The following is a 16,220-nucleotide window of genomic DNA, read 5'->3' as shown; positions in this document are numbered from 1 at the left end:
TCCACACACTTTAAGACCAAAAGACATACTTAACCCTCAGAATGCAAATAAGCCCACACGTTTCAAGCAGCTTGAATTTTTCCACATTCTGTGTATGTTACCTGTTTCCCATGTACCAGAAAAGTAGTAATGTGTGGGGCTATAGAGGAAGAAAATTTCTGGGCAAAGGCAGCCCCGTAGCGTACCGCCAACCTGAGTATGTCAGTGGAAAGCCATAAAAGGGAAAATACAGTAAATAAACTTCCAGGAGTTTATACTTTTAAAACATAAGAGTCAGCACTCTAAATATCTGCTAGTTAATGCTTCATCTAAAATCCAAGTATAATAACATAAAGCAAAAACAGGTTCACTTAGCAAAAATTAGACTATAGACCACATTTGAAACATACTGGCTGAAAAGCAACATCTATTGCCTTGCATGCCTTACTGTGCTGAGAATTTACAGTGCAAATTTGAGATTTAGCCAGAGGATTATTATATTACTTCTTCTGGGTTGGAATGATATATTTACAATAAATCACAGAGTTGAAATACTGCTAAGAGATTGTCTTGTCAAATCCCTTTATTTTAGAGATTAGAAACCTGAGGCTCATTGAGGTTAAGAGCGCTGGAGATTTTTTTTTTTTCAAAATGAGATAATAATGGGTCATTTAAAAAATACTTGTACTCTTACTTTCAAAATGTTAGATTCTGCTAGTAAAATGGCTAGAACTGCTTCAAAATACAGAGGGCTATGCATTTAGGCATACCTACCCCATTGTGAACTGAAACAATTTTATCTCAACTTGCCCTATTTTTTTTTCAACCCCTGAGAGACTACTTCTGCAGAATATATCAGTTATTTTACATGAAGCAACTACAACCACTGGGATTCATTCAACTTAAGTGGTGAGAGAACTGCTTTCTATTATTTTTGCTTATGATTAAATGAACCATTGGTCTCTTTTCATGGCCTTCTATAATAACAGAACAGAGTTCCTGAATACAAAGTAGAACCTAAAGCACCTTGCTGGGACGGAGGAGGTGCAGTGTAGGAAAGAGTCATTAGCATATCATTCCAGTGAATACTCTCTCCAGGTTCTATTCCTATGGAGGTCCTTATTCCCAGACATTACTTTTAGTATCTTGGGAGAGCCACAATATAATGGAATGTAGAAAGATCCTTAGAAAGTAGACAGAATCACGGCCGTAACCTTGGAGTTTAAAAGTAAAAATTAGCATAAATAACCGTCTTTAAGATTGGCCATTATCTTTATGCCTTTAAATATGACAACACAAAAAATAAAACACAGTCACAAAGACACTAATACGAACCAAAGCTTTTTGCTGCCAGCTCTTCTATAGACTCTCTCAATGTGATCAGAAACGGTACCTAGACATTGGATAATAGAGTCTTTGTTGAAAAAAAACCCCTTTTAATTAAATGAATAACATTTATTCTCTTTTAAAAAACCACTCTTGAATTTCATTTTGTTCCACTAGAGTTAATACACCCACACCTATTAGTCTTCTGAACTACCTGACATATTTAAACATGTAACCCAATATATAGTGTGAATGTCCCAGCCATAATTACTATTTAGTTTGAGTATATGATTTTGGTGAGTACTTTATTTCTTGAAATTTATTGTTTTCCTAATTAACATACAATCTAAGTTTTTAACAAATAATATTAAGTTATTTTAATTAGCACAGAAAATAAACAGAATACAGCAAATTGAACAACTACTGTAGACTCTGAATATATATGATTATTCATTTATTTGTCCCATGAAAGTTTATGGAGACTCTATTATGTGCATGATCATTCCAATACATAATAGTCCTCAAAAGACACCACTGGGCTTCATTCTTTGGCCACAATTTATATGTGGTCTGGCTTTGTGACTAGCTTGTCAATAAATTAATGATGGACAGGACAGAGTAGCAAAAAGGAAACATGGGGAGAGAACAATTCATTTTACCATGAATTTATTTTTATAGCTTTATAACAAATTGGATAAAATTACATTCAGATTCTGTAGATGCTTATGATTTTCATTGTATCATAAGATTTTACAGATTTAAAAACTTAGTCTTTTAAATAAGCAAAAGATGAGTATTATTCCTATTTATAAAAATAGTTGAAAAAATAATTCTCTCAGCATTTTCATTATAAACTATTTTATATAAACTTTGTTTTATTTTAAAGCACTACTAAAATAACCATTCTGCATTCTAGGTTCCTATTAAAACGTTTGCTTTTTAAAAATCCTATTGTTTTAGTTAAAGTATAAATTTCAATGAATGTCCTCAATATAATTGGGATTCTGCTTATAGTTTCAAGATTAGAATTAGAAATTAGAAACAAGTTAATTAGAAACATGAGGGATTCTGTTTGAAATTTGCTTAAAGTTTTTCTGCCTTTAATCAGTTAAGAAAATTAAGACTATTCAGCTGACATATATAATATTCAAGAAGTTTATCTCTTAGCTACAATAATGTAAAAACTAAGTAGACCTTATTTGAATAAACAATTATGTTTAGTTCACTACTAAAACTATAAATCTTATTAATTACATTGCTGTTTAGAATTCTGACTCAATCTCTAATCCTAAACAAATCAACATGCCCCTCTAACAGAGGACTTTCAGATGAGCCAAAAACTTTGAGTATCTTGAAATATATTCTATATTATTCTATATAATAAAACACTAGAAGCAGGCCATGATGGAGAATTCAAGGATTCATTAGAGTGCCTCAACATACAAGTGTGGATTTCAGGGGTAATTGGGTTGCATCCTTAATGCAGAGAAGACATGATTAGAAATGATTTATTTTTGTTAACAATGTTTAGAGCACAATTCTATTAAATGCCATGTTCCACTGGCTGCTGCAGACCATGAGGGAGCTAATTTTTATAGCTATCATGATTCAATATTGTTCTTAAAAACATTCAGGAAATAAAACTGGAAACAGAAACTGTCAATAAAGAACTATTAAAGAGTCATCAGAGGTTAACAGTCACAGGCAGAATCAGGCTCTAAGACCATTCAGACAATCAGAGAAACAATCAAGCATCACTGCATGAAAGCAATTTAGGAGTTCATACATCAGTCTATTCCACTCTAGGGGGTATGAGTAAACATTTTCCATTTAAAGGTTAAAAAAAAGGTTTAATGGAGGATAAAATAACTTATTTTAGTATATATTCATTATGTATATTTGCTATATGTTCAAGAATAGAGAGATCTCACTATTTAAAAATGTTATCTTAGACATGTATACTTACCTTCCCTGGTGATGAAGTTGGGGCCTTCTCTTTTGAGCAGTATACCCAGCAGGATGACTTGGCTAGCCAGACAACTGCAGTCCTAAAAATACAAATCACAGTGAGTAACTGGAATAAAATGGGTACAAAAGTTATCATAGGGAGTAACTAATCAGGCAACCACATGATGCAGAGAGGAAATCTGCTACAGAATTAAAGAAAAATAAAATGTTACTGATATACTACCAAGCATTAGATGACATTAAACAACTCCTTATCTTAGGTATCTTGGAGACAGAGAGTAGACAGGTTGGCTTCCTGATACAATATTTAATAATCGAATCTTCCAGGAAATAAGATAACCAATGGATAGAAAATATATTGTCTACAAGCATTAATACTTGATTAATATTTGATTCTGCCACTCTGAGAACACCCCTTTTGACTTTGCTTATTCATAAATGAAAGACCATGTTGCTATCAACCTGTTATGAGGAGATAGATAAAAGGAGGGGACATGTATAGAGTGCTTTTTATACATTATGGCACCGTGCTTTGTGCTTTATGCTTACCATATCATACTCATGTTTATGGAGATCTATAGATAATGTCAATCAATAACAAGGACAGATGTCTGGTAGGATATATATTCAACCTACATGCTCAAATTTGTGATACGGCCCAACAAGATGTCACAGTGTTTTAGTTCTATCATTACAGTTTCATTTCCTTGGATAAGTACTATACCCCACTCTCACCCCACCTCTTTTAAAATGCAAATAATCTTAAGGAAGGTAAAGTATTAGGTTGTTAACATAATATTCATATGAATGTGGTCATAGGATTGCTTTTCTCAGTGACTGGAGAGACTTAAAGCAAGCATTAAGACCTAAACACAGGGATAAGAGAGAAGATCCAAGTTGGGAAAAGGATGGGAGAGTACTAAATGAGAAGTCTGGAGATCCCAAAGGCAACTATTCCTGACATAACTTCTTCAATGGCTCATATAATACCTTCATACCCAAGGCAACCCAAATTATCCACACTTCTTAAGCATCTTTAAGACATCCACGCTAATGTTAGACCATGAGAACAACCTCTCATTGGTGCCTCTACCATGGAGAGGCCGTCTACCTCTTCCTCCAGGCACTTCCATCTACCTTCTCTGAGAGGACAAAAGAAATATGGCTTGGCCCTGAAAATTCCTGCTCTGCCAACCTCACTCAGAGCCATGTGGGAATTACATCTTCCTCACATTCAGTTTTTGAAGAATTTCGTGGGTGGACTTGTTCTTCCATTCAGTAATGGCGATATCTGGTTGCTGTTTTAGTTCAGGAGCACTGGGGGTACTGCTTTGTCGTTTGACTTTTGAATGTTTTGGAAGTTCTAGTTCCTCAAAACTCTTAAATTCTGGAAGCCTAGAAATTAAAAGAAAAAGTTTCAGATTTCCTGCATTTCTAATTCTAGTTTCCTGCTTTTCCAATACTAACCCAAAGGGACTTACTCTTCTGTGTCACTGATTCGTAGGAAGTCAAGTTGTTCTACTACGGCTCCAGATATTAGTGTCTGAAATGTGAGAAAAAATTCACAACTCTTAAATTCATGAAGCCATACCCTTATGATCTGTGTATATATGTTTCTGTAAGTATGTAATACTCAAAAAAAGTTTACTTTAAAAAGTACACACAATTCTTTTTTTTTTTTTAAGATTTTATTTATTTGAGAGAGAGAGAGAAAATGAGAGAGAGAGCACGAGAAGGGGAGGGTCAGAGGGAGAAGCAGACTCCCTGCTGAACAGGTAGCCTGATGTGGGACTCGATCCTGGGACTCCAGGATCATGACCTGAGCCAAAGGCAGTCGCTTAACCAACTGAGCCACCCAGGCACCCCACACAATTCTTAATTTCTTAAATGAGCATTCTAAAATCAGGTTTGCATATACAACAAAACCCTCTTAAAAAGAACATACAAATCATGCTACAAGTTCATGGGTCATAATAAATAGGAAAGTCAACATGAGATGAACTGTATTTTCTCTCTGTTCTGAGAACTGTGGGCATTTATTTTTAAGCTAGAATTAAAATTCAGTACCTATTAACATGTTAAAAATAGTTTGAAATTAAAAAACAACAAGAAATACTAAAACTGTCTTGAGAAAAGATGATGTGAAATTGCACGTTGGATTCTGTTACCATGATCTATTTCAGGGCTATCCAGTTATGGGATACTCTGCCAAGTCTCCGTTTTTCAGGGTCAGGAAGTTGTTGATTACTGAGGCCAGTCCTTCTCTACATTCTGGCAACCCATATCTGGTCATTTTATTTTTCATTAGTTCCTGACTATAGGTTAGCACACTAAATAAGGCCAAACTCAAACACAGTTTTTATTTGTCAGTGGTTCATAGTGAAGAGCATAAATGAATGATAACCCACAATGGTTTTTTAGCAATATGTGTCACTTCTAATTATCTGATGAACTGTCAGATAAAACTGAGAAATGTACTGCATTAAAAAAACCATAAATTATTATTTTAAAAATAAGGCAATTCTTCAATCAAAACTGTCTTACATGTATTACTTTCTCAATTTTCTCACTGTTTTTTTCAAATAGGAAGCAACATGACACAGGAAATGTTGCACTTGTTGGCTAACCACCCAGAGTTGTGCTGCCTTCTCCTCTAGTGGAAACTCATAAACAAAGTAGATCATCAACAAATACCTACTACAAATGTCAGGATAGACATATTACCAGCAATCATACTAAAGCCTCCTTTCAGAGTTTGAGTGAGGAAGGCCAAACATGCAACCAATCTGCACATTTTCATGTGGCAGCAACAGTCAAGGTCTGAGAGCAGTCCGTGCCTAGGTAGAGAGCAGTGTTGAGCATAATAAAAGTCCGCTGAGTGATATTTCCTAAGATTCAGGCTGAGATCTACACATCTTGCTCTCTGGTTGACTTATTTGTTAGACAAATATTTATTGAACACCTACCATATTCCAGGCACTCTGCTAGGTATTAGGGATATAGCAAGAATAAAATACACAAAATCCTTGCCCTCTTGAAATTGACCTTACCTGTGTGTAGGAAGAAGACAATATAAACAAACAAAAAACTAAGTATGTTATGTCAGATGATGTTAAGTACAGAGTAGAAATAAGAAGGGTAGGGGATGAGAAGTGTTGGGGCAGGGGAGTAGGAGGAGGCAGGTTTGCCATTTTATACAGGCGATCAGAAAAGACTTTTCTCATACAGTGACATGTAAGCGGAGGCTGAAGGAAGGACTGTAGTCAACAATATGGATCTTAAGGAAGAATGTGCAGGGCTGAGGGAATAGCAAGTGCAAAGTTCCTGAAGCAGAAGCATACCTGGTGTGTTTTAGGAGCAGTAAGGAGAAGAGTGTGGATGGAGTACAGTAGACAGGACAGCGTGGTAGGAGATGAAGTCAGAAAAAAAAGGTCCAGATCATGGACGGTGTAAAGACCACTGGAAGGAGTTTGGCTTGTTTTCATTTTGTATGAGTGAGAAAGTCAGTAAAGGCTTATGATATGTGACATAATCTAACTGCCTTATGACCAGGTAGAGTATGAAGATGCTAACTGTCTTATGGCCAGTAGGAATTTTGGAGACTGTTGTAAAAATCTAGGCGAGGCATGATGGTAACCTGAGCTGTGATGTTAGTGTTAGATGATGGGAAGTGGTTAGATTCTGGATATAATCTGAGGGCAGAGAAAACCAGAATTGATAATGGATTGTAATAATGTGGGATATGAAAGAAAGAGAAGAGTCAAGAATTATTTGATGCCCAAATCTAATAGCTAATACTGAAAACATAAGAAAAATAATTTTGATTTAATATTTTCTATTATTAGCCTACCCACTCCATATACTGATTAAGCCCATATGGTAAATGTGTGTTTTTTTTTTTTTTTTTAAAGATTTTATTTATTTATTTGAGACAGAATGAGAGAGAGAGAGAGAGCACATGAGAGGGGGGAGGGTCAGAGGGAGAAGCAGGCTCCCTGCCAAGCAGGGAGCCCGATGCGGGACTCGATCCAGGGACTCCAGGATCATGACCTGAGCCGAAGGCAGTCGCTTAACCAACTGAGCCACCCAGGCACCCTATGGTAAATGTTAATAGGCAAATGCTAAATTCCATTAATAGTCTCTAGAGCTTTTGATAAAAAAAATTCAGTTGGTTAAGAGAGGCTCCTAAATTAGTTTTATAAAAAATATTACACTTATGATTAATTTACTAGCCATTAATACTTTACTTCTCATGGTAATTAAATGACTTAACATTGTTATATATATGTCAGATGAAATATAATATTGGTATCCTGCTCTGTGATACTTAATTATATCCCACCAAGTTCCTTTCCAGCTGAACATCCTACCTAAGACTGCACTCCATCCTATCATTCTGCATTGCTCCCTGGCTTTGTTTTTGGTTGGTTCCCCCACTAGAATAAGTCCCATGAGATCAGGGACCTTGTATATTTTTTTCACCACTTTATCTCCAGTGCCTAGAGAGGGAGTTCAATCAACATATGTTGAATCAATGAACCAATATTCATACCTTTCCTAAGAGAGTATAGTAGTGAGCAGAGCACTCTGGGAATTCAGAGATGACTCAAGCTTGGCCTGAAAAAGTTTTCAATCCACAGAGAGAAGCAGACACAAGAAACTAGCTACACTTAAATTAAGAACTATAGCAAAAGTTCAAGCAAAATGCCACAGAAACACACTGGAATGAGAAATTAATTCCAAACTTTGAGACTTCACTAAAGAGGTGACATTGACCTAAATTATAAAATTATTTAGAAGGGAAAAAAAAGAGAGAAAGGCAACTCTAGAATAGAATAACAGCATGAGCAGGAAAAAAATTCCAATTACATTCAGGGATTTTGAAAGTATTCAGTATACTTGGGGAGTGGAAAGCAGGGCTGGGAATGAGCTGCATGGAAAGATCCTGGGTGATGAGGTAGGAAGGGAAGTTGAGGCCCAGTGATGAGAGAGACTGTGGAACATGGGCTAAAGAAATTTGAAAGGGCTTGAAATAAAAAGAGAAGCATATAGGTGTCATTTTCATTTACTATATTAAAGAGAAGACAAAGGCTAGGGTGGGGTGATGTAGGGTTGTTGTTTAATAAGTGTAAAGTTTCACTTTTGCAAGATGAAAAGAAGCTTATTCTCTGGTGAAAGACACTGTACTCAAGGGAGGGTATAGGGCACAGCAGAAAGCAGGAGACACAGTGGGACCCCCCGGCTCCTTCCCCAACCCTGTACTCAGGATATGAAAGCAAAACGTATGTTCTTCAGGCAGGAGGTTAGATGTTTATTTTGGAAACTGAAGGGCCTAGGAGAAAAAAACTCCAGATATTGGCACCTGGGATTTCCCCCAACAAAAAGAGCCCTTGCCACCAGACTACCTGATAAATGACATCATCGTGACAAGAATCCTTGTTACCAAACACAGAGCTTCCAATAAACTTATTCTTTCATTCTTAAAAGTGAATGGATAGCTAAAGATTACCACACATCTGACAAATGCTTCCAACATGAAAGACTGAGCACAAAAAAACAGAAAAGAAACCTGAAAGAGATCAGGCAAGAAGAAAATTTCAAAAACTCTCAAGTAAATAATCTTAGAAAGATAAAAAATAATATCCAGAAGATAAGAACATGATACTATGAAAAGGGAGAATTAAAAACATGATAGCCAAGATATAAAACTTAACAGAGAAGCTGCATGATAAATATGAAAGAAATTTTTCCAGAAAGCATGACAAAAAGACAATAGAATAGCAACAGAAAGCGACAGAAAATAAGGGGGAAAAGATAAAAAATTTAGATAAAAAACAATCAAGTATACAAAACACAAGCACTAGTGGAATGAGTATGTAAACATGCCATTTGTAACATTTACCTACATAGCTCCCTCTATAAATTTTCCTCTTTCTTACTCAATATTGAGAAACTACTACATGAAAGACTCTATGAGATAATCAAAAATTTTGTAGAAAATAAGGCACTCAAGTCCATGACAGACTACAATCTGAGCAGTTCATGTTAAAGGTCATAAAAGGATGTTCCAGAAGAGTGGTGTTATATTTGGTCTAGGTGATTTTGCAGAACTGGCCCTAAAGTTTGGTAAGATTTTAAAGTGCAGACATCTTGAAAGAATGAAGGATATTCCAGATAGAGGAAATGGCATGAGCAGAGGGGCAGAACCTCACAAAGTCAGAATACAGTAATTAACTTGTATTGGCTGAAGCACAAAGAGTGTTTAGTAGAAGATAACTGTGGGTGGGGAGGCTGTTCTGGCTAATAGGGAACCACAAGGGGCTTCTGTCATTTAGGAGTTATGAAGATAATGTTGTGAGGTCCTGAATCAAACAAGGATCATCTCCAGATTGGATGTTACTGTGAAGCAGGGAAAAGAACACTGGACCAGGGAGTTAGGTAACTTGGACCAGGGAGTTAGGCAGGTCACTTCACCACTCTGGACCCCAGCTTCCTCAACTGCAAAACAGAGGTTGGAGATGAGGTATTAAAGTCTAAAATTCTGGTTGGGAAACCACTGCAATTGTTCAAGCACAAGACTGAAGGGATAAAATAAACAGGATGGTTACAACAGGAATAGGAAGGTAGGCAAGGAATAAACTCTTAAGACAAAAACCTTAAACAGAACATATATTAAGAAATACAGCTGTGTATTATATATGTGTATTAATTGTCCTGAAACAGAAACACACTGAAATTCAAAAGATTACCTGTAGACGATCAACATGAACTTTGACTCCTCCAACTATTCCCTTTTTAAAGGATGCTAACATATCTAATATGGGGTTGAATCGGCTACCTCTAAAAAATATAAACAAACAAAAGGTGCATTATTAATAACAGAATGAGAAATAAAAAGTTTAATACTAAATATCCTTCACATATGCAAGTCTCTCTGCCACATGCTGACAGAGACATAAAAACAGTAGGAGGCCCTGCTTCTAAAGGGTTCATAATGTTAAAGGGGGTGAGATGGGTGCACCTCACTTCTTTTATCAACCTACCGTATATTGTCTTCCCGGATGAGAACAAGGAAAAGTGGACGTCCATGCATTTTCCAGTATTGCTTAATGAACTGTAGTGCATTCTATCAAAACATAAGAATGAGGCAGAATGAAATGGCACTGTATCTGAGCCAATCAGGATGTTTAACCATTTGTGGCAAAGAGCCAACAAAACTCTGATATATGAAGATAATTCACAGTCAAACCCTGGATAATATAAACTACAGGGGTAGAAATATTCTGATACAAACATATATACAAGTATGAATATATACAAAGTTAAGTTTAAAACTTTATTGATTTCAAACTTTGTTCTTAAAAGTAATCAGATTACATATATTTTAAGCCTGCTTCTTTTTTGGTGGCCTAATGAATACAGTTTAAGAATGGTCCCTGGGGTGGTGGGTAGGAGGATGAAATGGATGATGGGGATTAAGGCGTGCACTTGTCGCGATGAGCACCAGGTGATGTATGGAATTGTTGAATCACTATATTCTACATCTGAAACTAATATAACACTGTATGTTAACTAACTAGAATTAAAATAAATACTTAAAGAAGAAAAAAAAAATGGTCCCAGGGAGGAAAAATCAATCCAGGGTTGTCATCCAGAAGATTAATCCTCATCCCACATTACTGTGCATTTATTACAGCAGGTAGAAGAAACTAGACTGAATCTATACAGACCATCGGAAATGTGGAGAGAGTTCTTTTTTGACTCAATTTCTACTCTTGTCATCATCATTGTCATCATATCAAAGACTTACATAACACTTCACCATATGTCAAGTACTATTCTGCGTGTTTTATATACATTAACTCATTTAATTCTCAGAATATCCCTATTATTATTCAGTTATACAGATGAGAAAAGAGAGACACAGAGAAGTTAAGTAACTTGCCCAAGATCACATAGCTGGTAAATAGACAGTAGAGCCAAGATCTTAACAAATGTAATCTGGCTCCAGACTTCATGCTCTAAACCATGACTCTAAGCTTCTCTTCTCTGCAAATGGAAAAGGGAGTGGAGGAGATTTTAACTGATTAGATGTTATGAGTTAGTTGAAGTTTTACTTGACATTCTTCATAAATAAAATTATTTTGCTAACTCAACTTTTTTTCAAAAAGAGATAAACTACTGCTGTCATATGAACATGGTTTCCAAACGGTTTCCCCTCTGCTTTATAAACTGTATCTTTTCATTCCATTTGTAGAATGGTCTATCAAGCAAAGTCATACAACTTTACGTAAGACATACTCCATCTATTATTCTAATGCTGCAAGCAATTTAACTTTCTCCAAAGCCATGCAGATGTTGTTTTACTTTCATATTTTACACCGTGTTAACACAGTGTCATAGACACCCATGAGCACTCAATTTAATAACATATGATAAAATCAGGAGAAACCCAGTCATCCAATTTCAATAAAAAGGGGTTCTGAAGCTACCTTTATGTCATCTATCAGCAGTAAAACATCTTGAGACATGTAGAAATCACTTAGGTCGAAGATGATAGGGTAACAAACCACAGTCTTTCCTAGAATGCGATAAATCTGTAAGACATAATTAAAAAAGTACAAAACAGGACCAAAGGCAAATGTACAGTAGCATAAGTCCTAATAAAAATTAAAACTGATTAAGAAATTTCAATGTTTCTTGATTGGATCAATAAGATCAGTATACTAAAGAGTAGTCTACCTCTACTGTGATAGAAAAAGCCTCTGAATAAATACTGTCATAATCAGGTACCTTACAATGTTCAGAAATAATATAGGAGTGCGATGCTTATTCTTTGCTAGAAGACTTCTGTGATATCACACAAAACAAACAGTAAGATTTACTTGTAGAAAATGATAATTCAGATAACCAGCCCAAGTATATAATAAAATGTGAGAATGGATGCAAAGCAGGTCAAACATCATTTCATTCTGTGGTATTATAATCTGAACACTGCTCCACAAGGAAATTTTATGAGCACCTTTGATGTACCGAGGCAGCCAATGGGCCTATCTGGCCTTCCGGAGAGTCCTAATTTTTCATTGATTCCCAGGTGGAAATAAGCCTGTAAGACATAAATTTATAAACCAGTCAGGCAAGAAGAATCCATGCTTTCCTTTTTGGCCCCTTTATACCCCCTGACTAAAGCCCTGCTAATTTCTGATCTTTCCAGAGGAAAAGTGGCCAGGGAAACCTTACTCAATAGACTTGCTAGGAAAACAAGCTAGCCAATGATGTCAACTTAGATTTGGGGGCACTGAGAGATTTGAGAGCAAATCTTTGCAGATCTACTTAGCAACATCCTAAAATCTGACATTGTTCTTGTGCTGTCAAATGTACAACTTGCATGGCTCTGTCCAATTCATAAAAGAACACAAAGAGACAAATGCTTCCTGTGTGATTTAAAAAAAAAAAAAAAACTGGCTAAAGTTTTAAAATTCAGGGCCTCACATCTCCTACTAGATTCCCACCTTCAAGTATTTCCCAACAAAATGGAAATGTCTTTATTGATTTTTCTGATTATATGAATTTTCTGAAAAATTTAAGCCATGTGCTCCAAGTGAATGGTCCTGTTTACTCTCACAATTCCATAGGTAACAACTCTTGCACTTTGGTATATATTGAAGGAAGTATAATTTATTGTGTGAGCCCTAAAAAACACCTGATGTACAGGGTTACAGATTTTTTAAAGTGTATAGATGAATATATACTCATATTACACACATATATCAATATGTGCATATATTTACATAAACGGGTTCATAAACTATATATATGTATCTGTTTGGTGTCCGACTTGTTAAAACAGTATTGTGGTGTTCCAGTTTCAAGATGGTAGACTGAGTCTATGCATGTACTCTACATTTCAGTGTTGAAATGACTGAAGAGATATAAAGACCTCTAAAAATACCTGTAGCATTAACTACTGGAAAACAGAAAAAGGTGCCACAGTGGAACAGAAACTTCTAGAATTTCTACAAAGTAAAAACAGATGGATTTGGAATGAATTAGAAGGTAATCAGTGCCAAAGCTGAGCACTTCACCCAATAAGACGCCTTCTTACCCTATTTAATACCCATTCCTTGATGTAGGTAGTTCCCAACTTTTTGTTATTTCAAAAGCAATTCAATAAACATCTCTGGACACTGTACTATTATTTCTGCAGAATAATTTCTTAGACTTGCTGGATCAAAGAGAATATGTTTTCTTTGAAACATACTGCCAGGTTGGTCACCTTGTAGAAACAGTGGACCAATTTATATTAGCATTAACAGTGCATAGGCCTTTTTTGTTACTCTCTTGGGTCAAAATGACAGTTCATCTTAGTTTTAAACTACTGTATTCAAATATTTTATGGTTGAACATTTTCCCATATATTTAATGGCTACTGGTATGTTCTATAAATTTTTCCATTTGTTCCCTTTTCTTTTTTTTAATTTTATTATGTTATGTTAATCACCATACATTACATCATTAGTTTTTGATGTAGTGTTCCATGATTCATTGTTTGTGCATAACACCCAGTGCTCCATGCAGAACGTGCCCTCCTCAATACCCATCACCAGGCTAACCCATCCCCCCCCACCCTCCCCTCTAGAACCCTCAGTTTGTTTCTCAGAGTCCATAGACTCTCATGGTTCGTCTCCCCCTCTGATTTCCATTCCTACTATCTTCCTTTTTCTTTTTCTTTTTAACATATAATGTTTTATTTGTTTCAGAGGTACAGGTCTGTGATTCAACAGTCTTACACAACTCACAGTGCTCACCATAGCACATACCCTCCCCAATGTCTATCACCCAGCCACCCCATCCCTCCTACCCCCCAACCAATCCAGCAACCCTGTTTGTTTCCTGAAATTAAGAATTCCTCGTATCAGTGAGATCATATGATACATGTCTTTCTCTGATTGACTTACCTCACTTGTTCCCTTTTCTATTGGGTATTTCTCATTCTTTTTGATTTGTAAGAGATCTTGGTATGTTAAGAATATTACCCTTTGTATAAATATTTTACCCAGTTTGCTCATCTTCAATGTTGTTACGAACTGTGAGAATGACTGCATAGTAGGTCAAACATCATTTCAGCATGTGTTATTTCAATCTAAACATTTTCCTACTAGGAAATTTCACAAGCACTTCTGATGTGCCAGGTTGTTTATCCCATCGTCAGCTGTATTTAGTTAAATTTGTCAATCATTTCCTTAAAGGCTTTTTTAGTACTGGCATTATTCTAAGAATGGACTTTCACTCCAAACAGTTGTAAACTGCTCTTCTATTTTTTCTGCTAGTGATTTTGTTTATATCATTTAAAAAAAAAAAAGTGAATCTTTAATCTGTCTGGAATTTATTTTTCTATTTGATGAGAGGTAGACATCTAATCTGTTTTCCTCTGAACTGACTTCAATTATCAACCTCATTGTACACAAAATTAATGTCATCACCAGAGGTCTCTGGTCATTCCGCTACAGAGTACAGGCCCATGTCAGAGTTAGCTCTGTGTCTCTTTCTCCTTCTGCATTGCTAGGTTCCTAGAGAATAGCATACCTTCAGTTGGCTGGCACTGTGCCTGACACAGAGCTGGTGCTCAGGAAATACCTGATAGATGAATGAGGGAGCAACTGAATGTCCTCCTGAGCTACCCGGCTGTGAATACTGACTCTGTAATAATGACTCTCATTTTAGACATAGTCAACTGGCCAGAAAAAGTACCCTATAAGCATTAGGATATATAACTGCACTGAAACTATAGCACACTACACTAGATGGAGCCCCCTTTCTCTCAAATATTTTCAAATTTTCAGAATTAAATGTATGTCTAAACTATTTTAGATTTCTTCTTTTGGACAAGTGATCAATTAACCATGTACAAGTTAAAATGTACCGATCTAGATCTCCTTTAAATACTACTCTATTACAGTGAAAGGATTTTCCTTAATTTTCTGAACCAAGGTACAGCAGGTCTATGACAATTATGTAGACAGACCTGGAATGCTCCCCACATTCCAGGGTGTGGATAGTACTGTCCCCACATTGTGGGGGGGGGGACACATGCACACCATTTAATCCACTGAAATAGTATATAGTAATGGCTAAACAACAGAACTTCATTCTAGATCACAGTATATTCATCTCCCCCATGAAGCAAATCATACCACAGTCACCACATCATGAAACACTAATTACACACAGTATAAGGCCTGCTCTCAGCTGTCTGCTCTCATAGACTGTTAAGCGAGCTGAAGGAGGGTACAGCTCCTCAGAACAGAAAGATTAGCCACTGGCATAAGAATATGTGTATTAACTAAGATTTGAAGGAACACTTTCACTTTTAAAAGGTGGGCTTATCACTGTGTAATATATGGAACTGTTGAATCACTGTATTATAAACCTGAAACTAATATAACACTGTATGTTAACTACATACGAATTATTGTTTTTTAAAGATGGGCTTATAAGAAGCAATATACTAGGAAGTATATCTTAGAGGATGAATCCCCACAAGCAGCTAGCTTGGAACACAGAGGCTGTAACAACAGAGAATCTTCTATCTTGACACATGTTTAGGGAAGTTGGACTCTTGGCTCCAAATCTCGTTTTACCCATACCACATACCCATTTGTTCACACCATTTGTTCACAACATCTTTAAAACAACAAAACATAAAAGAAGTCAGGTCCTGTTAAAAGTCTTCACCTTACTCTTTCAATTTATTTTATTTTTATTTTATTTTTTATTTTTTTTGAGAGAGAGTACATGTGCATATGCACTAGTTGAGGGGAGGGGCAGAGGGAGAGGGAGAGGGAGAGAGAAAGAGACATTCTTTTTTTTTTTTTTTTTAGATTTTATTCATTTATTTGACAGGGAGAGAGATAGCGAGAGAGGGAGTACAAGCAGGGGGAGTGGGA

General features: G+C 36.0%; 1 protein-coding gene across 4 annotated transcripts in view; it reads right to left on the bottom strand.

Moving 5' to 3' along the window:
- PHKB (phosphorylase kinase regulatory subunit beta) overlaps positions 1 to 16,220 on the bottom strand; it is a 288,711-nt gene that overhangs the window by 33,879 nt on the left and 238,612 nt on the right. For 3 of the 4 annotated variants that reach the window (XM_032424177.1, XM_032424180.1, XM_032424178.1), the window contains 8 exons: positions 12,296 to 12,379; positions 11,766 to 11,870; positions 10,317 to 10,399; positions 10,023 to 10,113; positions 4,755 to 4,816; positions 4,506 to 4,668; positions 3,272 to 3,353; positions 1,315 to 1,372 (listed from right to left, as the gene is read on the bottom strand). In XM_032424177.1, the coding sequence (XP_032280068.1) occupies positions 1,315 to 1,372; positions 3,272 to 3,353; positions 4,506 to 4,668; positions 4,755 to 4,816; positions 10,023 to 10,113; positions 10,317 to 10,399; positions 11,766 to 11,870; positions 12,296 to 12,379 (728 nt within the window). Of the gene's footprint in view, positions 1 to 101; positions 193 to 1,314; positions 1,373 to 3,271; positions 3,354 to 4,505; positions 4,669 to 4,754; positions 4,817 to 10,022; positions 10,114 to 10,316; positions 10,400 to 11,765; positions 11,871 to 12,295; positions 12,380 to 16,220 lie in introns of all 4 variants that reach the window. The other variant, XM_032424179.1, reaches the window with a different exon arrangement.

This window comes from Phoca vitulina, unplaced genomic scaffold (genome assembly GCF_004348235.1).
Source record: "Phoca vitulina isolate PV1807 unplaced genomic scaffold, GSC_HSeal_1.0 scaffold30, whole genome shotgun sequence".
NCBI classification, from domain to species: Eukaryota; Metazoa; Chordata; class Mammalia; order Carnivora; family Phocidae; genus Phoca; species Phoca vitulina.
This window is presented reverse-complemented; position numbering and strand designations above follow the sequence as displayed.